Here is a 24,783-nt window from a genome sequence, read left to right as displayed (position 1 = left end):
ATTGACATCTTAACAAGACTCACTTTTTAAACCATGAACATAGTATGTCTGTATTTATTTATGGTTTTGGCGCGCGCGCGCGCGCATGTGTGTGTGTGTGTGTGTGTGTGTGTGTGTGTGTGTGTGTCTTATTTATATCCTACATTTTAGGCTATTTGTAACATAGACACATGCAAACAACATATCTGGTTACTTTTCTGTTTTCTAGTTTTGTAATTCATAAGCCTTCAAGGTTGCATTTTTACAAATCAAGATGCTAATCTAGAGAGCCTCAGACTGATTTTTTTTTGCTAAAGCAGAGTGTTGCAGAACCATCCAGAGCACGAACTACAGTGATCCACCAAAGGAAATCTTACCTAAAGTTACTTTAAGTACTTTAAGGAGATATATGAGGGAGAGAAAAATAAAACAATAAACTCACCATTGAAACTCACATTTCAATTGGCTCCCAAATCTGACTACTATTTTTTTACTTTGCATAGTCCTTAGGTGGTTTTTTAAAATTCCATCCAGAATGTTTAGTTGTAATTAGTGGGTTTCCCTCCTATTCAGAGTTGAAAGTGAATTGGTTTTAATTGTCATTATCACAGTCCTTCTTGTTTTGTGATGCCATGGATTGTGGAGCAGCCAGAAGTGGTTTATTTGTGTGTTGTTTTTTCTTTTTCACTTTGAATAAACCAAATGTGAGACAAGTTTCATAATGTGGGATTGTTAAATGTGAAGGGTATGCTTTCTCTATGAAAGTTCAAAGGATTTGTCTTGGGTGGGTGGAGGCCTAGGAAAAAGGGTGGAACACAGAACCACTCTTTTTAAGCCCAATAGCAGTTATTTAGATTCAGGAGTTTCTTCCATTCTTGACGTTGCCAATATGTGTCACTTAAAAATAAATAAAATGAAAGTTGAAATGACCACAGAATCACCAGGGTCGGTCTGGGAGCATTTCTTAGCCGGCATTGCCTTGCTGACAAATAACAGAGATTCGCATATGACACAGGATCTAACAATATTACCGTTTATTTATCCCAAAAGAGAACACAATGTCCTATGTCCAAACACAGCTCAGCTGAATGATAAACTCCAATAACATCCAAACAATATTATCTCTCCTACATCTTAAGAGGGCTTATTATCAAAGCTTAAGTAGCATTATCTTCTAATAGAGATAATAAGCACATTTTCCATTTTATCTCCAAGAATTTGATATCACTAAGTGTGTTCTCTCAAGCACAATATAAATGGCTTATTTTATTTATATCCTACACTAGAGGCCCGGTGCATGAAATTCATGCAAGGGGGGGGTGTCCCTTGCCCAGGCTGAACTCTCCAATCTGGGACCCCTCGAGGGATGTCCAACTGCCCGTTTAGGCCCAGTCGGACATCCCTCTCACAATCCAGGACTCCTGGCTCCCAACTGCTCACCTGCCTGCCAGCCTGATCACCCCCTAACCACTCCGCTGCCAGCCTGATTGATGCCTAACTGCTCCCCTGCCAGCCTGTTTGCCCCTAACTGCCCTCCCCTGCAGGCCTGGTCACCCCTAACTGCCCTCCCCTGCAGGTCTGGTCCCCCCCCCAACTGCCCTTTCCCTGCTGGCCTGGTTGCCCCCAACTTCACTCCTCTGCTGGCCTGGCCACCCCTAACTGCCATCCCCTGCAGGCTTGATCGTCCCCAACTGCCCTCCCTTGCAGGCCTGGTCCCTCCCAACTGCCCTCCCCTGCTGGCCTGATTGCCCACAACTGCCCTCCCCTGCAGGCCTGATCCCTCTCAACTGCCCTCCCCTGCTTGCCATCTTGTGGTGGCCATCTTGTGTCCACATGTGGGCAGCCATCTTGTGTGTTGGAGTGATGGTCAATTTGCATATTATTCTTTTATTAGATAGCATAGAGGTCTGGTGCACGGGTGGGGGCCAGCTGGTTTGCCCTGAAGGGTGTCCCGGATCAGGGTGGGGGTTCCCTTGGGGCGTGGGGCGGCCTGGGTGAGGGGCCTGTGGTGGTTTGCAGGCCGGCCATGCTCCCTGGCGACCCAAGCAGAGGCCCTGGTATCTGAGATTTATTTATCTTCTATAATTGAAACTTTGCAGCCTTGAGCAGAGCCAAGCCTCCTGCTTGCTTCATGGCTGCAGCCATTTTTGTTGGGATTTATTTATCTTCTATAATTGAAACTTTGTAGCCTTGAGTGAAGGCCTGGGCCAGCCAGGGTGTGCAGAAAGCTTGGCTTCCTCCATTGCCAGGGAAACCCAAGCCTCCTGCTTGCTCCATGGCCACAACCATCTTGGTTGAGTTAATTTGCATACTCGCTCCTGATTGGCTGGTGGATGTGGCTTGTGGGTGTGTTGGAGTGATGGTTAATTTGCATATTTCTCTTTTACTAGATATGATTTTAGGCTATTTGTAAAATAGACACATGCAAACAATGTATCTGATTTCTGTTTTCTAGTTTTGTAATTCATAAGTCTTCAAGGTTACTTTTTTACAAATCAAGATGCTATTCTAGAGAGCCTCAGACTGATTTTTTTACTAAAGCAGAGTGTTGCAGAACCTTCCAGGGCACAAGCTACAGTGATCCACCAAAGGAAACCTTGCCTACAGTTATTTGATATACCCTGAGAATATTTATATATCTTTTGTTAGAATAGAAGTTTGATTCTACAGCTACTCATTCAGAAGTAGGGTAGGGCTGAATTCTGAATGAGATCAAAATTTGTATATTTGTGAAACCAGGGAAAATACTTAAGGTTTTTTCACGGCAGAGGGGTTATGCTTTTCCTATGGAAATTGTTCAATGCTTTTAAGCAGATAATGTGTTACAAATCATACTTAAAATTTATATAACCAAATTAAGATGTATAAATATCAACAAGAGTTGGAAAAACTCAGGGACTTCATGGAGATTAAAGTGTATATTTTGTCCACAAAACTATGCAGAAACATGATATGAGTTTGCTTTTTTAAGCCCTCAGCTAGGGCATTATGAACTGATTTTAAAATAGAATGATAATTATCCTTTCAAATGAATATTTGGCCACTCATTTAGTCATCCAAATAAGGGTGAGAGCACAATTACATTGGACCCATAGGCTTCTAATGGATGAAACATGTCACAATATATATGTAAATGCTTTACTCATAATCTATAGTCTTTGTAGTTTATACATTCCATTTGTGTTATACATTTCATTGTCATCATAATCTTCTGGTTAGGTCAGGCATGTTTTAAAAGCCCCATTTAGAGCTAATGGAACTGAAGTGAAAAGAAATGGTATAAATTTCCCTTCTAGACACAGCTGAGAAATGCTGGCGCTGAGACTCTAAGGCCCCTGTTCTCTTTGTGACAACAAACTTCCTCAGCAGCGAAGAGCCCAGCCTGCTGATTCATAATCCTGGGATTAAAGTTCTCAGAAAATAGTGTTTGAGAGGATATTGTTTATTATCTGGGAAGCCACATGAGTTTCAGTGTAAATGTCACCTCTCCTGGGAAACTCACCTTCATGAGACCAGTTAGGATTTTCATCGACAAACTTACTATTACTACTACAATAAACTAACCACTTTTTAGAAGTGTTTTGTCTCACTGAAAACAATCCTGTGTACCCCACTTTGGGAAAGACAAATTAATTATAAAGTAATCACTTCTCTCCCTGGGTAATGTGTAATAAATTTTATAAGGATATGCTCTCTTCACTTCTGTATTTATAGTTCCTACCATGATGCCTGACACATAGTAGGTGCTCAGTCTGAATGGGTTTAGTACACTAATATTTGCCTATATACACTGAGTGGCCAGATTATTATGATCTCTGAACGCTTAATAATCTGGCCACTCAGTGTATATATATATTAGAGGCCCGGTGCATGAATTCGTGCGTGGATGGGGTCCGGCCAGCCTGGCCAGGGGGAAGGGACATGGGCGATTGGTTGGCCTGCCTGCTGTTCGAATTCCTGGTCGAAGGGACAATTTGCATATTAGCCTTTTATTATATAGGATATACACTGAGTGGCCAGATTATTATGCATTCACAGATCATAATAATCTGGCCACTCAGTGTATGTGAATAGTGTATGTGTATAGTATATGGCTGCTGTATGGCTGTATATATTTTCTTTTCTTATGAATATAGAAACGTTTGCCTTTCTCCCAAGTCCACTTGGGTACAAAATAAGCATATTTTCTGCTCACTTTTACAGGATTATACGTTGACAATGTATTTTCAACAAGCCTGGAGAGATAAGAGGCTGTCGTATAATGTCATACCTTTAAACTTAACCCTGGACAACCGAGTAGCAGACCAGCTCTGGGTGCCTGACACCTACTTCCTGAATGACAAGAAGTCCTTTGTGCACGGTGTGACCGTCAAGAACCGCATGATCCGCCTGCATCCCGACGGCACGGTCCTCTACGGCCTCAGGTGTGTAGTGTGCATTGCAGAATGGGACTCTTCCGGAACCAAGCAGCTACTGCTTTCTATTGGAGGGGAACATATTGTGCTGTTTTCCTTACTCCTCCTTCCAGCCTCCTGAGAAGCAGTTAAACCTCCTATCCCGCCAGACATCTGATAGCTCAGGGGAGCTTGCTTACAGAGGGACTTAGCCACAGCTAAGACTAAGCGTTTTTTCTGAATTATATCAGCTGCTGATCCGAAAGCTGCTTTCTTTAAGGAGTAGGGATAAACAATGCCAAAACAGCTGAGACCTCGAGTTTCCTTAAAGTGGAGAAAAACAATCGTGAATGCAGAATGCTTGTTTGAATGTGGCAGATGCGCTCTTGTCAGTTGCTCCTAAGCTGCGAGAACCGGGTCTGGTCCTCTGGTGACAGGAAGGCTTTTTGCGTCCTCTCACCCTCCAACGAGGAGTCAGACTTGCAGATAAAGTCATGATCTTAGATTTATTATTAATGAACTTACACTATTAAATGTGCCTTTCGTCAGAAAAGAATGGTGGGGTTCTGCTGTTTGGATGAGGATGAGTTGTAAAATAAGACCGTTTCTTCTTTTAAAGTTTGTTTTGTATTAAAACAGTTTCTTTAAAAATGAAGAAAAAGACATTACAGTATAAAGAATTCCTCCACATTATAGTGCAAGAAACTCTGAATTGGAAAATGTTCAGTTGTCTTTGATCTATTCCATTTTCCATAAATATGTAGTCACTTTACCATAGTAATGATGATGATAACAATAGTATTATTTAGTGAACACTTGTTAGAAGTCAGCTAAGCACTTCCCATACATTAATATAGTCAATGTTTACAACAACCTTATAAGTTAGAAACTGTTATAATCTTTATTTACAAATAAAGAAACTGAGGCTGATGCAACTTGCTAAGATCACGAAGAGAGTAAACTCTGAGGATGGGATTCAAACACTTCCCAGTTCAAACACAGAGCTCTGGCTCTGAACCAATACACTGGGATGACTCTGATTGATTTTTCTTACCTGAAATATCTCATTTTCATTACCTACTCTGTTCAGCATGCCAGATGAATACATTGTTTAGATCCTTATAAACTGGCTTCTTTAGCATGTCTATAGAGAAAATGACCTTTGACTGTGGAGAGAGGGAGAGTATGAGGCAGAGACAGAGCATGTTTGTATCCTATGTTAGCCTCTGTAGGTAAAGAGATGAATTGGAAATTTATAAATGTCTCATTTCAGTCTTTACCTGCACTCTAGATAAACCTGGTCAAGGTTGTCAATACATTCTAAATGCACTGATGCAATGCTGAATGGATGGGAAATCAGCAATCACCATGTCTTGGGAATTGAGAGGGAAAAGAGAGGACCAATATAGATGATAAATATGTGTTCTTTATATTTTAAGCCAATAATCAGACAAAGAAAATTGATGATTGTTCATTCTTATCATTAAGAGGCACTGAACATAAGAGCTGTAGCTCAGACTCACAGCAGGAGGGAGTCATCACTCTCCCCTCCCCACTCCCAACAAGGGCTGCTGGCAAAGTGGGCAGGTTCCTAAAGACACCGGACATGCATAGAATCAGGACTTCTGCACAGAGAAGGCTCTGAATGTGATGGTCTTATCAGTTGTATTATTAATTCTGAATTTGAAGTTGATAAGGTTTTTCAGGGAATTTATAAAAGTCCCATTCCAGTTTCTACTGATAGAACAATTTGTTTCATGGCTAGAAATTGAATGCAGATCACACATTCCTTTCTCAGCTCCAGGAGGTTCATTGGTGATAAACAAATAAAAGAAATTCAATTAAAATTACCACTGCCATGGTTGATTCAGTTTACCCACCTCCCACCCCATTCATTCTCTACTATTGATAGTCTAGTAAGAAATATATATTTGTGGCATGAACTCTGTCATTTCCATTTCAAAAACATTGTATGGTTTCTCTTAAACCAAGCCTTTCCTTTTATTCTCATCATGCCTTATCACTCTTCCATTTACTTAACTGATTTGAAGAGCTATAGGATACAGAAACAATTTTTTAAAAGTTATGAATAATGCTTTTTTGAAACTTAAATTTATAGCTTGTGGCTAAATAATCATGAAACTCTTGAATATAGATTCTCCCTTCACTCTTAGCTGGTTGATAGTTCAGTTGTACCAATGTGATCTTAAAATCAAATACCTCCTGTCTTTTATGATCCTATTTAGAGATTTATTTCAAGAGATATGGCTGAAATGGGAAGAATATTTTCTTGGGAATAACCTAGCTGTAGTTGGTGACAAAAGACTTTTCAGTTCACTAGACTGAAGAATTCCTAGCCATTTATAAAGGAAGTATTTCAAACAGGTCAACTGTCTTTTATTTTAATATAAAATTGGTCCAGTCAAATTATTTTCAGAACACTTCGAGGAAAAATGACACATAAAAATATAGGTGGTTGTTGTATTGTTTGTTTCTTTTGTGGTTTTTGTTTTGTTTTGTTTTTGTTAATGAACCCAGCAAAAGTACTAGCAGGTAAAAAATCAGGTTTAATCTGTTATTTACATGACATCATAAAGGATGTTACATAGATATAAATCAGACCATTATTGACTTTGAAGAAGGAAGATATTTGCTAGATTTCAAAATTCCATTGGACAGAGAATCAGGAGACCTGAATCCTATTCTAGTCTTAAAATTAGTGGTTCTTACGTAAATCAGTTCTAAATTTTATTCTAGCTCCCAAAATCCCATATTCATGCAATTTTGCTAATGTGTGGCGTAATATTTTTAGGACTTTTACTTCATTATGCATATGGCTGGCAAAGCTTTACATAATATTTTATGTAAAGTGCTTCAGAAATTGCATTTATCTCCTTGAAAAAATATCTTATTAATTAGAAAGCAAAAACAAAATCATAGCATTCAGGTAAGCAAGAAAGCCTGAATTGTCAACTTTGACATCTCTTATGAGCATAACAATGTATATTTTTATTAAAACTTAGAATCTGAACCCAAATGGACTGTATATTATTTATGGCAAGTGATTAACATTATATCATAAGCATATTATCACATTAAAAAATCTTCAACAAACACAGTTAAAACAAAAATCCTTTTCTATGATGAGATGATGCATATTTAATATTGAAAATTTAGAAAATTCAGATAAGTTATGAATAAAATTACCCTTCATTCTACCACCCAGAATTAATCATTGACCTGTACCTTGCTATATACTCCTCCAGATATTTTTCCTAGTAAAAAAAGCATATAGGTAGCTTTTCATAAAAAGAATTTACATTATTTTTCTTTCATTATTTTCTTTAATAATGAATCCTATATAATAAAAGGGTAATATGCAAATCGACCAAACAGCAGAATGACTGGTCACTATGATGTGTACTGACCACCAGGGGGCAGACGCTCAACACAAGAGCTGCCCCCTGGTGATCAGTGCGCTCCCACAGGGAAAGTGTTGCTCAGCTCAGCCAGAGCCCAGAAGCCAGTTCATGGCTGGCGAATACAGCAGGAGCCTCTCCCGCCTCCGCAGCAACGCTAAGGATGTCTGACTGCCGGCTTAGGCACCCTCCCCATGGGGAGCGGGCCTAAGCCATCAGTTGGACATCCCCCGAGGGCTCCCAGACTGCCAGAGTACACAGGCTAGGCTGAGGGACCCCTCCCCAAGTGCATGAATCTGGTGCCCTGGGCCTCTAGTGTATTATAAATATGCTTGCCATGTGAATACATCCCTTCTCACTATCAGTCTTTAACTATTATAACACATATTCGGGATATAATTTTTTTATTTAATATAGGATATGGCTTATTCTTTTGAGATAAGGCACAATATGTGGTTGTTGCAATAAAATGCAGGACTACTATTTAAAAGTTACTTAATATTTTAGCGACAAAGTTGTCCGTGGCACAATTTATACTCCTACAGTTGTGCTATTGTAATTTGTAGTCTCATTGGTTCAATAAATGGCCCAGGAGATGTACCGATGTGGATCTTACTAGGACATTTCTTGTGGACGGAATGACTTCCTTACTCTTTCAGTAGTCGCTGACCTATCTAAAAATAGCTCTTTGTCATTTGGTGTGAGGGGGGAGCCCTTGACTTCCTATGTCTGTATACCTCCCATATGTAACATTAGATCAGAAACATGTCACTTCTGATTAAAGGTTCACATTCTTGAAGAAAGATTCAGCAGGAAGCAGAAGGCAATTCAGCCACCTCCTGCTATGCATGTTCTGTCATTGGGAAAATGGCAAAGGATAACGTTAGCCTGTAATGAATTTAGACAAGCAGGATTATTAATTTTATCTTCCTCTGCTACTCCTGAAGCTTTACCACAGGATGTTAGGCAAGTGAATACCTGAGCAGCCATTCCCCATGGAAATGTAGCCTATCAAATATTAACATATCATGTTTTAACTCAGATTTCCTCATTGGTTTAATTCATTTTCACAGAGATGTTCAGTGAATGTAGTTTTTCAAGCAGAAAACAGATATTTTTTTAGACTATCAGTCCCCCTGGCCAGAGCATGCAACCCTGTTCTCCAGATTTTCTCAGTTCTTCTAAGCAGGAAAAATCACCTTCACGTACCTCCACCTCTGGGGAGAAGATGCATATAATATAGTTTCATAAAATACATCCTCTTTAAAGAGCTGTCAGCAATTTTTCAATGAAAATTTTTTTGCCCATCATTTTTTCCTATAAGATAAAATTTAGGTTTTGAAAAATGCATTTAGAAGTAACTTTTGACATCTTCAAGTTCATCTTTTAAAAAGAATTGTTTTAGAGAGGAAGAGAGAGAGAAATACTGATGTCAGAGAGAAACATCAATCGATTGCCTCCTACACGCACCCAACCGAGGACAGAGCTCACAACCTGTGTATGTGCCCTGACCGGGAATCAAACCTGCATAGGACAATGCTCCAGCCAACTGAGCCACACTGGCCAGGGCTCATCTCCTCCTTTTTATAGAAGAGAATGGGGTAGGGGGGTGTTCACAGAGGGTAAAGATTGTGACTAACATCACAATTAATGACAAAGGACAGAGTAGAATCTCAAACTCCCAGACCTCAGAAATGGAGGTGGCATGTATTTAGCAGCCCTGGGAAATAACCCAGGACTCTTTCTGATGCCTAATTCTGCTTGATTTTCAGATGAAAGCATTTAAAGAGGAAAAGAAAGTCTACCCATCTTCCCTTTTCTTCAATATTGCTGACTCATTTCCTTTTAGTAGTCAGTAGACCTACTAGCTAGGTGGGTCTCTAGTTGTCCTCATGTCCATGGATTTGTTTCAAATTACAGCTTTTGTGGCAGCTCTGATATCCAAGGTATGAAAGGACCGATGCAGAAAAAGTGAACGGTCAGAGACTCCAGGGAAGAAACCAGCTGCATTCCCAATAAAGATACGGATCTTACATTGCAGGTCCAAAGAATGAGTACAGTGGTGTCCACACTAAATTGGGCCTTGTCTGCTGTCAGCCATGCCTCTGACTTTCACACAACTGCAAAAGTTCCTTCATCCACCAGACTATTGGGGAAGATCCCAGAATACACTGAAGAAATCTCTTTATTTTCTAGAACAAGAATATAGATTTCTTTTCCTGAGGTATATTCCAGCCTTATTCCCCATGAGGAGAAAAGAAAAGAAGGAGATTAAAAGTTAGCTGACTTATGGAAATCACCTCCCCAATTTTTTTGTTAGCTTTTGGTAAAAGTTGTAATTACCTGATTTTCTAAATGGGCGATAAGGGGGCTTTCTAGCCCACCCTTATCTCTTTATTCTGGAGGTAACAAGTAAAGCGTCTTTCTTTGGAAACCAGACCAATATAATAGGCCAGTGACTCAAATCACATTCGCCGTATAATGAAATTCTCAAGCTATTTTGCTTATCAGAAGCAGCCCATTCTCTGCACTCTTATGGGCAGAATAAAAGGCAACAAAATGCTCAATGGCTGTAAGTCCTTGGAGGATAATACTAATTCTGTGTTGGATTGTTCCCATTAGCCATAAAAGAGACGGTAATTAGGACTTTATATGTTAGCCACTGTAACAAGCCGACAACTAAGGGAAACTACTGAAAATACCAGAATAAAAGCTAAAGCTTCTTTAGGCATCAGAATACTAGGAGGCATCTGTGCATTTAGATCACTGCATAGTGAGGCCACAGGACAGAGAACCAGTGGAGGAGCAGTAGAGCCGTGTTAAGCGCATGGGTGTGGAATCTGACTGACTTGGTTCAGGGCCTTCCTCCATCACTAACTAGCTTTGCTCCACTCTTCTGAGCTTCAGCTGCCCTCATCAGTAATACAGGGCTTCACAGTACCTACCTTGTAGGATTCCTGGGGTGGGGGTGGGGACGGAGGCAGGGGGAGGTAAATGAAGGAATACTGTAAAGCATTTAGTAAAGTGCGTGGCACATAGCAGGTTGTTTGTAAAGATTAATTACTATCATTAAGATCGCTATGTGTATCTAACTTTGACCTCTTCTGTTTCCCGTCATGATTAGCATGGATAAGATTGGGTGGTGGTAACTCCTTATTGTGTATCAACACGGTACTAGGTTGACACCGAGGCAGTTGTGATATTCAAACTTGACAGTCAAAGCTTCGAGGTTAATAGGGGAAGAATATAGGTAGTAGAGAGATGAGACATTGGATAGGATAGTAGACAAGAGCCAAGTTCTGTAATTTGTTCTTATAAGCTTTGTACATTTTGAAAAAACCTAACAACTCTAGATTGAAAATACTAATATCATTTAACTTATAAGAATGTGGTCAGAATTAAATAATGTGACCCATGTAAAGTAGCTGGCACACAGTAGGTATGCAGTAAATAATAACTTTTGTTGTGGTTGTGGTCATTACTGTAGTTACTAAGATAATTATAATAGAATCAATTGGGTACATGCTGTGCAGCATTGTGTCTTCCTTTTTCAAAAAGAAAAAGGAAACTGAGGCTTAAACAAATTCACTAACTTATTCAGAGCAGCATAACCACATGTGTCAAAGCTGGGAATCGAATCCAAATCTATTTGACTGCGAAGCCCATGCCCTCTGTGTTTTACCCAGTTTAATGCAGAGAGATGACCGAGTGCATGGACTGGGAGGTGGCAGAGTAGACATAGACATGCTCAGACGTTTTATGAGACTAATAGCTTCATGCAGTTATTCATTTTGACGACCTAACACTGGGAATGTCTGTGTAGTGTTCCAAAAGGAAGCCTGAGAGCACACTAGTAGCTCTAATTTACTTTTAATGACAGAGGGCCATTGTAGTAAAGTGAATTGCTGAACCTTTCATTCATTTATGCATTGACCCATCCAGTCAAGTTCTGACTGAGCAGCTCTTCTTGCTCTACGTAGGCGGGAAGGGGTGCAGGAGTGACTAAGCCAGACATTGTCCCTACCTCCAGAAGCTTGTACTTGATGAAGGAAAAATATAAACCACCAGCCAAAAGGACACTTAGTAGTAAATATGAGGCCCAAAAATTATGATGAATTCTACAGAGGAAATTAAACAAAAAATGATCTGATAAGGAGCGCCTAGGAGAGGCAGGTGGAGTCCTACTTCAGCAGGTGACATCTGACCTAAGACGTTATTTCTGAAGATTGACAGCAGCAATCTGGGAGGCGAGTGTCTGGTTAGAAAGGACAGAAGGGCACAGTGGTCCTAAGAGCAGCACAAACTCATATGAACCAGGAAGGAAGGTAAGTATCACTTTCTTCACCCAGAGCTCTGTCTCTTCTCTCACATTATTGCATTTTATATTCTTAAAACGAACTACATTATTCCCTGCTTTACTACTCTTACTGGCCTCTCTCCACTAGAATATAAGCTCCCTGAGAGCAGAGACCTCTTGAGCAGAACCTGTCCCAGTGAATCAATGAAAAATAATAAAAAAGATATTTGTTAAATGAATATATAGATAAGTGAAGGTGTAATTGTGATTTATCCAGAGCACTTCTTATTTCATCATTCCAACTACCTGTCTCTGTTTATCAGTTGAATGGTACCTGTGGCCCTAGGGTTTATCTCAGATTGATATAACATTCTGTGTCCATGCAGGCATCTCATGCAAAATCACGTCTAACATTTTTAAACCGTGGATCTGCATCCTGAAGTAAATTCGAGGAGTAGAAAGAGAAGCATAGAATGACATTGATATCATTTAGAATTCAGTTATCAAAGGTTACTATGCTTTGATGAGATGGGAAAAATGGATTGTCCTACGCACTAGTGCATTTCTCTTTCTACATGGGAAGAGCTGTACTAACCGTGAGACCCTGCTGGAAGTGATACCAATTTCAGCAGGTGATAGGGAGGCATTTTGAAAGCAAAGACCAGCTGTTGTCAGGAATCCAGCTTTGCAAATTGCACCTTACATACAAATATGAGTTGACTGTGTAGAAATTTCCATTGGTGTGGTGTTTTCTTATGCTGCCTTATCATTTGCAATCAGTGTGATATTTTAAAAGTCAGAGGCGTGAGGGTGCAGAGAACCGAATCAAGGTGGAATGCAGGTGACCCATTTTAGCCTTCTGCCCCAGAATGAGTCAAGGAGAAAACACTTCCTAATAAGAGCGAGTGCTTTTCAGAAACACGCCGCAGAAAAATTACTACCAGGGAGTTGGGGGGGGGGAGGGGAGAGGGTTCTTTTTTTATTCATGATAATCTAATGTTTTATGACTAAAAATGTGTATGGCTTCTCATGTCCATGAATTGCAGGTCAGAGGTATCATATTCTTTGCTTAGTATTAAGCGTGTCTCTTATGTTGTTCTTTTCTGTCTGTACTTGAGTGTATGTGTGTGTGTGTGTGTGTGTGTGTGTGTGTGTGTGTGTTCACATGCATGCACACATGTGTGTTTTCTGTGTTATGCAATAGGAAACAAGGCAGGCAGTGGAAGAACAGAGGTTGACTACTGTGTGGGGAAAAGAAACACTTACTTTGCTCAAACAGTATTTTCCCAAATCATGAGTATTTAGCCCATTTGGCTGGAATCATGGGTTGATTTTTCACTTGGGAAGTTAGATTTAAGCTACAAAATAGTCAGTCTTAATATCCATGGAAAAGAGGCTGATAGTGTGATAATGAGAAACACTGCCCCCACCCAACTGGTTATTTCTTAGCTAATTTAGTATGTGACTGAATTGTATATTTTGCTGCTACACAAATGTTATTAAGATACTCAGTCTCTATGTACTTAGTCATCCTCTGGTGAGGGGGTGAGCCAACCATAGGTCTGGTTTTTATTTGATCATAGGTGGAGTTACTTATGAGGAGGAAAAATTGATGTCCCCTGCATGGATGGCAAGGGGCTGGGCAGGGATATGCATTGAAAGAACAGAGGGGAAAATGAACACAGTAATGAAAAATGAACTTCTAAATTCTGTGCATAAGAAAGTGAGTGTTTTGCTGTGAGAGGAGAAGTTCTAAATAATATAGACTCTCAGTCATTTCAATTTGACAAAACTTAATATTCTGAAATCACCTACATGGCTGAGTTTGGTCTGTTACCAGATAGGTTTTAATTTTCGAGTTTATTTTGTTGCAAAGCTCTCAGGCATCTTAGACCCAGAGGCCATATTTCTGGGTTACTTTTGCTTTGTGATTTTGCTCTTTTCAATGGATGCTCAGGCTTTTGTTTTTCCATCATAAGTGGGGTGCTTGGCTCAGTTTTCTCTCTTGCAGTATTTTTAAATGGTGTAAAATCAAGTTACCGTCATTCAGTAACAACCTTCTTTAATTTCAATAAGCTACTGAGCCCTTTAAGTTTTCCGTTTCCATAGGATGGATAGAAAAGACTGTAAAATATACAGGGAGCCTTAGTTGCTGCCTGCTGTGACCCAGTAGCAGGTGGGGGAAGGGCAGGGGAGGGTTTAAATTCTGTGTGCCAGGTGCCTTCCGCTGGGCAGGCAGGGTTTTGTTCAGGAGAACGTCAGGGTAAGGGCTTACCTATGTCCACAGCCCTCTCTTCTAACCAGACACTGCACGTGAATGTGTTCCTTACATGAGCCATGCCCTTCTGTGCTTCAAAATATGGCTTCCAATCCCGCATTTGTTTTCCTCGATGCTCTGGTGAAGAGAACCAACTGAATCAGGAGGGGGTTGGGGACACCAGACTTCTTGACTTCTCTGGAGAACACCATCTGCATGAACAGATGGGAAACAAGTCACAGGGCTGGAGGGGGACTCCAAGATCAAAAAGGGGGGCATCTGTAATACTTTCGACAATAGAGATACATTTTTTTTTAAAAAATCTTTAAAAAAATAAGAAGAGAGGAATGCCTAAAGAAATGTGATGGCAGGGTCAAACAATGAGTGCCAGGGGCTGGGAATTCTTTGCCCTCTGACCCAGATAATGGTCACTGAGTGGCTCCCACCCATGGATTCCCAGGGTCCCCAGAACAGTGATGCCTGCCTGTGGGGCAGGCAGATTGCACAGCACTGGGAATGGGCACACACTCCTTTGACTGTCTGCTGATGGGAGATCTCCAGTTCTGTTAGTTAACATTCCCCCACAGCGGACAGCAAGGTTTCCTTCCCAGTAAGCTTTCCATGTGGCCACCGGCCAGCTGAACGGCTGCCTCCGTGCTCTGGTTGTAGAAGATTCTACACAAGGCCAGATGTATCACTGTAAGTACTTTGTCAGATTGTTACAAAGCATATACTTTTGCTCATGATAGTTTATGGCCGTGTTCCTTTACATTTTTCATGAATTCATTTGCTCTTTCAAGCATTCATTTAAATTCACATTTATTGAGTAGTTTTTTTGTGCCGGGCCTATGGTACTAAATGCTTTCATGCTTTAACACCAAGAAGGAGGAGGTATTTTTATACAAGAGGAAAGTGAACCTCAGAAAGGTTAAGTAATGTGCCTACAGTCACACAGCTGGTAATGGCAGAATTGAATATTGGATTGAAGTCTATGTGACTCCTGAAATTAATCACAGTTACTCTGCATTACCACTTTTATCTTTCTATCAAAAACATGACTTATTATAACTGGCAAAACATTAGTCTTCATGTTTTAAGGTAGACCAGGGGTGAGTGATTTGCTTTCTTAACTGTAGATCCTCTGGTATAGGAAAAAATCATGAATTCCGACATCATCCAATTTCATTGGACCGCTCTTGCCTCCTTTGTAAATTGGCTATAATATCTCAGCTGCCTTCAGTGTGCACAGGAAGCACCTAGTTTCTATTAGATGAAGACATGAAAAAAAGTTTTCCAAGTAATAAGCTTGGTGTGTGTGTGTGTGTGTGTGTGTGTGTGTGTGTGTGTGTGTGTGTGTGCGCGTGTGTGTGTGTGTGGTGTATGTGTGTGTAGGGGACAGTAACACGTAAACGGAGACCTGAGTGAAGATGTAGGGTTAACCTGGTGAAACAGAGTGTGCAGAAGAACAGAAGGGAATTCCAGGTCAAGGGAATAGCATGTGTGAACAGTGAAAGTAGAGAGGGAAAGTAGGTAAAAGAATTTCAGGGGCCTGCAGTATGGACTGTGCATGGGAGCTATGAGAAATGAGTATTTTGGGGAGGGAAGAAGGGTGCTTTAGGGTAAGATCTGGAAGTTTGGGCTTCAGGGCAAGGGAAGCCCCTTCAGGTGAGTGTATGATCAAATGTGCATTGCATTTACTCATCCATTTTATGACTTAGAGTACAATTTTAAATTTTTGAGTTCTTAGACTAATAGCACTTATCATTATATTGAAAATCTTCTGATATGCTGATTACAAAGAATCAGTTGATAAATAATATGTAAGCATTTTTATGGTATAATATTAAATTTTTCTCATTTCCAAAGGAAATCCGGGTGTACTTCCTGCCTAAATTCACAATAAATTTCCCTAATATTTGGTAAATTTTTGCATTGGGAATCTTTATTTTAAAATATCATGTTACACTTTGACAGGAAAGGATGGTTGAGATACTTCAGTAATAAATCATAATAAATAAATATGAAGCATTTAGAGACTTGGCATAAGTGCTTCGGAAATCAATAACCTTTTCTGGGAAATGTAACCCTTTTTTTTCATGAATGCTGACAAGTAGATGAATAGCACTTTTATTTAATCATGTAGGAAAATAAATAAAGTATGGGGCAAAAGTAGGTTTACAGTTGTGAGTACCCGAAAGTTTATTCTTTTATTATTATATGTAAATTATTGTATTATTTTCCACATGAACAACTATAAACCTTCTCTGTCCCACCTTGTAAATTAATAACTTATAAATATTTTTTCGATATTTAAACATTGGCAGAGAAACATCCTGCAAAGTTCTTCTGATTGGAAATAATCTGTTAATATACCAAGAAAATATTTTTAAGAACTATTTTAATAGTCAAGAAAGGTTTAGTGGTTGATAATCAGAAATTAGTGGGGATTAGGTAATTAGCAGAAATAATAATAAACATAATTCGTATGATTTTCTTGTGGCCAAAGGTGCTATCCGTCAAAGCATTGCTGGAAACTCTGTATAAATTAGTAAAAGTGATTTTTCTTCAACACCTTGGGTGTTACATCTCCCTTTTGTTAATATATACTGACATGGATGGAGAAATGTTGGCTACATTTTCCAGGAAGACCTTCTCAACACATAGGAGGAGGAAGAGGAGGAGAAGTCGGGGGGACAATCCACCTCTTCACCTGTTACTCAGGGATCATCCCCCCACATTGATTAAGCTACACACTTAGAAATTGAGCACTTTTCTGGATTTATGTCTCAATAAAAAGTTTTAGAAGCCAAGTATTTCAATCAAGAGTTAAAAAGCATGCGCCCTTCTGTAGATTCAGTGACCATATCCAAATGGGCCTCTATAGAGTGTGCCTCTGACTTACGCGTGTGAATGGCAGAGGACCTGTGCACTCTGTGACATCTCTGAAAGGCCGCGTTCTCCCTTAGCCGAGTGTCCCTTGCACCTCATACATGTGTCCATTTGACTTGAAAAGAGGTATTTCACTCCAAAAATAGAACAAGCTCGTCAGTGTAAATTGTGTTTGTCTGATTCCAGCATACTCTTACATTCTTGTAAAGAAGAGCAAGGAACAGACCAATATCCATGAAAGGTTGTTATCATTTTGCTCGTCTATGACTCGTATCTCTCAGCCAGGGCCACAGACTCACACATCCACTGTGGCTGTGGCTGTGGCTGGATGCAATTCATGGAAGTATTTATTGTGTTTGACCAACCCAGCACTTAAAAAAAATAGGACATTTGATTTCACTCATATGTGGGATATAAAACTGGAACTCATAGACACAGACAACAACAGTATGGTGGTTACCAAAGGGAAGAGTTTCGGAGGGGTAGGAAAGGGTAAAGAGGGCACAGTATATGGTGACAGAAGACGATTTGACTTGGGGTTGTGGGCACACAGTGCAATATACAGATCATGTATCATAGAGGTGTATACTGGAAACCTATATGATCCTGTTAACCAGTGTCACCCCAGTGAATTTCAGAAAAAAAATAAAAAATTAGGACATTTCATTGTAAAATGTACACTTTCTAATTATCTTTTCTTTTTTTTTAATCCAAAGATTAGAAGCACAAGCTGTTATTTTCCACCTGGCTAAGCTGGAAATGGACACCTTATTCAGAAAAGATATGCTTCCCCTAATTCACCGCAATCTCCACCACTCCCTACTATCCTATGTTGAGGCTACTCCATATACTATAGAAGCCATAAACTTGATGCTCTAGGCATCTGAGTTTGGAGCTCTCAATCAGACTTACGTATCTGATAGTAGCCCTTACTATGTCATATCACCCTCTGCAATTTTCAGTGGATTAAAGTATAAGTTGGTTTGCTTGGAACTGAAGGTCAATTGCTGCTTGCTTTCATTCAGCTTTTCACCAGGTATAAATCTTAACCAACTTGCTTCCCACTCACAGTGCTCTGTCCATTTCACCTGTGAGCCCTGGCAGTGGTCACATGCTCTGGCTCTGGGCACATGCTCCATGCTGGCTGGAAAACCCTCCCAGCTACATTCCATTTGGCAAAATCTTGCCCATCCTCCGTCACCTGCTGAGATCTCTTTTTCTGTGCAGTGACTGCTCAGCTTCCAATCCGATTCCTGTTTGGAGTCCTTATAACACTAATTATTTACATCTAACACATATGCCTAGTAATAAACATAAATCAGCATAAATTTTTATATTCATAGCTAAAGTTTGTCAGAATGCCTATTCCATGCTAAACAATATTTATGTATTGTTTCAGTTCTTACATTCATACTAAGAGGTAAATGCCCTTACTATTGTCATGCTGTTATTATTGAGGCTCAAGGAGGTTAAAAAAATGTATCGAAGGTTACAATGCTAATTGCTTCTCAGATCAGTTTGTCTTGTATCTAAGCTTTGATTTTAAGGTTCTCAAGGCCCACAAACACATCTTAATAATTTTATGAAATATATTCTCCGGGGCTTAGCAAGCGCTGTGCAGGATACAGACACTCTGTAGATTGATTAATATTGGTCAACTCCTTTATTGTCATTCAGGTATAATTATAAAGTCATTTACAAGTTATGATAAACTTGCAAATTTTACGTTTGTACATTTATATACTATCCAACAACTCAAAAATCTTATATTCTCTTTAACATACTAAGAGTAGGCTAATGAGAATTAGCAGACATTAGCTTATTGCACTGTATTTCTCTCCCGGATAGTGTACATTTGATAATTCTGAATCTATTGCTTTTCCTGTCAGGAAAAGACAGTCTAATATGCTTTCACATGGGGGTAAGGAACTGAGGAGGACAGAAGGCTATTGAGAAAGCAAAATCAGAATCAGATGTGTCCCAGCGATACAACACATCCCAAACACTTAAAAATAGCTGCTCTAGAAATAATTACTCACTAGTGACATTATACGTAATGTTATACCACCACAAATGCCTTAACTAATGCAAACTTCGAGCGTGGACATTATAACCAGCAGGGAATGCTGCGTCCCAGTGCTCTGAGGACAGTCTTTATTAACGATTTTGTTAATAATTACCTGACAGAAATATATCTTTACCGAGAGCTTGCTGTCATTAAGCATGCCTTGAAATGCTTTAATGTTTATAGGTTGTATTACAACTCCTTAGCTATTTAATTACATTTAGCAACTCCTCAAGTTATTGTGTGTTTGATTGAGCTAAAATCCATTACCAGGCAAATTAGCAAAGGTGGGCTGAGGCTGCGCAGGATTTAGGCATTTGGCTCAGTTGCTGAGTATTAAAGATAGAGGCTGCTGTAGTGAACCAGAAAGTGCAGGCTGCCACTTACACCAGCCTTGTGCCGCGGTTCGCCCCTGCCTGCCTCCTCCCTGACAGATGAGCAGGTTCTTTACACATCCTCTCCAGAAAGGGAAATCTGCCATCCACCCTGGGGAGCCATTTCATTATTTTATAGCCTTCACTATCAGCCAAGTCATCTTTCTATTTAGCGTAAATCCTCCTTGTCCTTCGTGTGAGAATTGATGACCTCAGCTCTCTGTTTGGTCCATCGCAGAAAATGTGAACAGCGATCATCACTCCCCTGAGCCCTCCATCTATACACAGAGCTGTTATTAAATCTGTCGGTCTGCTCTCTCTCCTCAGCTGGGGCAGGAGTGCTCATCCAGCCATTTGTAAGCATTTAATTGGGTTTTTTACTCAATAACATTTTACTGGATTATGAAGCTATTTTGCCCTGTTTTGTCTTCTAGAGAGAGAAACAGAAAGAGAGAGAGAGAGTGGGGGCGGGGGGGGGGGCAGAAAGAGAGAGAAAGAGAGACCAGGATGGCAAGCTGGGGAAAATATTCACATGCAGCCGTTCTTTAAATTTGCTGTCCATCCTCTCACTCTCCCAACCCCCACAGCCACCTCCCAATGCTGCTCCCCCCTCCCAGCTTGGATAAAATACAGTTTTTCATAGAAGAAATGTTACATAACTTTTCCCTTCTGATATTTTCTGTTCTCAGTTCTCACTCTTCATCCTGGTTCAGGTATGCATTTTTTTTTCATCCTTGTCTTTTGTGATGTGCTATTGAGAGACTGAGTGAAAAAGGTGAAGGGATTAAGCAAAAAAAAAAAAATTTTAAAAAGAAGAAAGGAAAAAGAAATGTCCGTTGTTTTTGACATGTATTTATGATCTTTTTGTGAGCCTTTTTTGTTTCTTTGTAAACTTTGTTTAAAGTGAGCCCCAGCTGTTTTTATTATGATGATTCATGTTATTCTGCTTTAATTCTTTATTTAGTCAACCAAGCTTTTTTTCTCAGTGTATCATCATTTGGGTACAAAGTGATGTTTTTCCCCTCTTGTGTTTTCAAACAGCCCTGCATTACAGATGTGCTCTGGGGGGAGCTTTTCAAACATAATTTTCGAACCTAGCTTGTAATTTTTTGTTTGAATCAGACTTCAGTTTTAAAGAACTCTCTGAATTCAGTTTTTATTTGCTCTGACCCACATGTGGCCACTAACTCATTTCAGAGCTCCATCCTAAGCAGCTTAACGCTTCTGAAGAAATGGAAGTAGTTTCCAGGCATCAAAACAAAGTTAGTCTTAATTGCTGTTTGCTGAGATTCTTAAGGTTATGCTTCCATGGAATTCTGAATAAATAACTGTCCAGAGAGCAAGAGGACCTTTGCATTATAACAGCTCTTCTTTACCTGTTGGCTCAAGGTCACCCAGCAAGAGGCAGAATGGAGACCAGGGCCTAGGACAGCTGGCCTCCAAGGCCTCTGATCTCAATCTCTGTGCCCGTCTACATGAGAGACGTACATTCATTTATCAAACACCATGCTCACCACTGCTGATGTTACATGTCTCATAAGGATGAATATTCTTGTACATGCTTCTCTGTCCTCTTCTGTGACTATGTCCCCTGATAAACCCTAAAAGTAAAGTAACTGGCCAATAAGTGAAAAGTCCTGATATCCAAATTACCCTTTATAAAGGTTGAACCAATTTAATATTCTTACCAGCAATTATGCAAACCCAGTTCATTAATATTCTCTTTAATTATTGCATTTGTGAAAAAAGAAAAATTTGCTAAGCAAAAAAAAAAAAAAAAAAAAAAAGTGGTTGCCCATTGTTTCCATGAAAAACATAGGGTATATCCTCAGCATACACAATGTCACACCATTCCAGATGAATTTTAAGAATTACTATGAAATTTGAAAGTGTGAAATCTTGATCTCATCTCAGGATGGAGAAGGTTGTCTAGACATAAAGCAGTTTAAGAAATAAAAATGTAAATAATTGATAGTTTTGATGACAACAAAATGAAAAAAAAAAAAAACTGGGGAATCACCAAGGAAAAGAGAAACATTGATTAGACAAAAAACTGTGAAATACATGAAATAACAATTTACAATTAAAGAAACTGAAACTTCGGTTAAATCTAGAAAAACTTTCTGGTGATCATAGTTTTCAAAAAATGGAATCCATTCCTTTCAGAAAGAGTTCCAAGTCACTGGAGAGTCAAGGTAGAACAGTAATTATTGAGATCTTATGGAAGGAATTCAGTTATCAGAAAGATATTTGTATATAAATGATATATGTGCGTATCATTTAATCATCTTTTCTACCTTCAGAATACATAATCAAATGATGACATGTCCACCAATATTTTAATGGCACAGGAAATTTATTGAAGCACCTAATTTGCTCCAGCATGCTGACCACATTTTCAACCATGAAATGTAATCCTCTGCATTATCAAATGTTCTCATATATGAACAAATGCTATGGCAAATAATAAACAAGTAGCAATGAATAGTCTTGGAGGAGACTAAGCAGTTAGGGAGAATTATCTTAACAGTTTTCAGAAAGAAAAGCAATACACAGTCATCATAGGAAGAGTAAAATTTTAGAAAATGTAAGAAAATAAAACCAACAATATTCCCACTTCTTACTTTATATATATATTTTTTTTAATTTCTTTATTGATTAAGGTGTCACATATTTGTCCTCATCCCCCCATTCCCATCCCACCCCTCTCCCCACGCATGCCCCAATCCCCTGTTGAACTTAACCATTGGATAGGCTTATATGCATGCATACAGGTCCTTTGGTTGAACTCTCCCCCTCCCCCCACCCTCCCCCTACCCTCCCCTATCCTCCCTCTGAGGCCCGATAGTCCGATCGATGCCTCCTTGATTCTGGTTCTGTTCTTGTTCCTCAGTCTATGTTGTTCATCATTTCCTCTAGATGAATGAGATCAAATGTCACTAGATATAAACTAATAAGAACTGAATGTGAGACGAGCAATAATATTTATGCTGACAGGCAAATGAATCAATCTGTAGCGAGCTTCCCCCTGGACCAACAGTTCTTTTGAGACCCAATTTCGATGTCCAGTAGTTCCTTATGTGTACATGTCAGCACTGATCCCTCAGCTCTGGATGGTGGACAAATGGTGGTAATGGAGGTCCGACTCCCTCTGGTTTGGTCTCGGCCGAACCCAGGGGCACGGCGTCACCTGGACTAAGGGGCACGTGGCCTCACCCATACCCAAGGGGCGCGTGGTCTCACCCGGGCCTGGGACCCAGCCTCACCCGGATGGATCCAGGGGCGCACGGCCTCACCCGGACCCAGGATCTGGCTTCACCCGTACCCAGGGACGCTTGGCCTCTCCCAGACCCAGGGGCACGTGGCCTCCCCCGGGCTTAGTTGCACAAGGCCTCACCTGGATCCAGGGACACATGGTCTCACCCAGACCCAGGAACGTTTGGCCACTCCCAGACCCAGGGCCACTTGGGCTCACCCGGGCCTAGGTGCACGAGGCCTCACCCGGATCCTGGGACACATGGTCTCACCCGGACCCTGGGATGCTTGGCCTCTCCCAGACCCAGGGCCACTTGGGCTCACCCGGGCCTAGGTGCACGAGGCCTCACCCGGATCCAGGGACACATGGTCTCACCCGGACCCAGGGACGCTTGGCCCCTCCCAGACCCAGGGCCACTTGGGCTCACCCGGGCCTAGGTGCACGAGGCCTCACCCGGATCCAGGGACACATGGTCTCACCCGGACCCAGGGACGCTTGGCCTCTCCCCGACCCAGGGCCACTTGGGCTCACCCGGGCCTAGGTGCACGAGGCCTCACCCGAATCCAGGGACACATGGTCTCACCCGGACCCAGGGATGCTTGGCCTCTCCCAGACCCAGGGCCACTTGGGCTCACCCGGGCCTAGGTGCACGAGGCCTCATCCGGATCCAGGGACACATGGTCTCACCCGGACCCAGGGACGCTTGGCCTCTCCCCGACCCAGGGCCACTTGGGCTCACCCGGGCCTAGGTGCACGAGGCTTCACCCAGATCCTGGGACACATGGTCTCACCCGGACCCAGGGACGCTTGGCCTCTCCCAGACCCAGGGCCACTTGGGCTCACCCGGGCCTAGGTGCACGAGGCCTCACCCGGATCCAGGGACACATGGTCTCACCTGGACCCAGGGACGCTTGGCCTCTCCCCGACCCAGGGCCACTTGGGCTCACCCGGGCCTAGGTGCACGAGGCCTCACCCGGATCCAGGGACACATGGTCTCACCCGGACCCAGGGACGCTTGGCCTCTCCCAGACCCAGGGCCACTTGGGCTCACCCGGGCCTAGGTGCACGAGGCCTCACCCGGATTCAGGGACACATGGTCTCACCCGGACCCAGGGACGCTTGGCCTCTCCCCGACCCAGGGCCACTTGGGCTCACCCGGGCCTAGGTGCACGAGGCCTCACCCGGATCCAGGGACACATGGTCTCACCCGGACCCAGGGACGCTTGGCCTCTCCCAGACCCAGGGCCACTTGGGCTCACCCGGGCCTAGGTGCACGAGGCCTCACCCGGATTCAGGGACACATGGTCTCACCCGGACCCAGGGACGCTTGGCCTCTCCCCGACCCAGGGCCACTTGGGCTCACCCGGGCCTAGGTGCACGAGGCCTCACCCGGATCCAGGGACACATGGTCTCACCCGGACCCAGGAACGCTTGGCCTCTCCCAGACCCAGGGCCACTTGGGCTCACCCGGGCCTAGGTGCACGAGGCCTCACCCGGATCCAGGGACACATGGTCTCACCCGGACCCAGGGACGCTTGGCCTCTCCCCGACCCAGGGCTACTTGGGCTCACCCGGGCCTAGGTGCACGAGGCCTCACCCGGATCCAGGGACACATGGTCTCACCCGGACCCAGGGACGCTTGGCCTCTCCCAGACCCAGGGCCACTTGGGCTCACCCGGGCCTAGGTGCACGAGGCCTCACCCGGATCCAGGGACACATGGTCTCACCCGGACCCAGGGACGCTTGGCCTCTCCCCGACCCAGGGCCACTTGGGCTCACCCGGGCCTAGGTGCACGAGGCCTCACCCGGATCCAGGGACACATGGTCTCACCCTGACCCAGGGATGCTTGGCC

The 24,783-nt window shown here is 41.9% G+C and overlaps 1 protein-coding gene across 3 annotated transcripts in view; it reads left to right on the top strand.

Annotated features, from left to right (window-relative positions):
• Positions 1–24,783, top strand: part of GABRB2 (gamma-aminobutyric acid type A receptor subunit beta2) — a 196,417-nt gene that overhangs the window by 61,072 nt on the left and 110,562 nt on the right. For all 3 annotated transcript variants that reach the window (XM_008147650.3, XM_008147648.3, XM_054717038.1), the window contains exon 4: positions 4,183–4,403. In XM_008147650.3, coding sequence (XP_008145872.1) covers positions 4,183–4,403 — 221 coding nt within the window. The remainder of the gene's footprint in view (positions 1–4,182; positions 4,404–24,783) is intronic.

This window comes from Eptesicus fuscus, chromosome 6, assembly GCF_027574615.1.
Source record: "Eptesicus fuscus isolate TK198812 chromosome 6, DD_ASM_mEF_20220401, whole genome shotgun sequence".
Classification (NCBI taxonomy): domain Eukaryota; kingdom Metazoa; phylum Chordata; class Mammalia; order Chiroptera; family Vespertilionidae; genus Eptesicus; species Eptesicus fuscus.
This window is presented reverse-complemented; position numbering and strand designations above follow the sequence as displayed.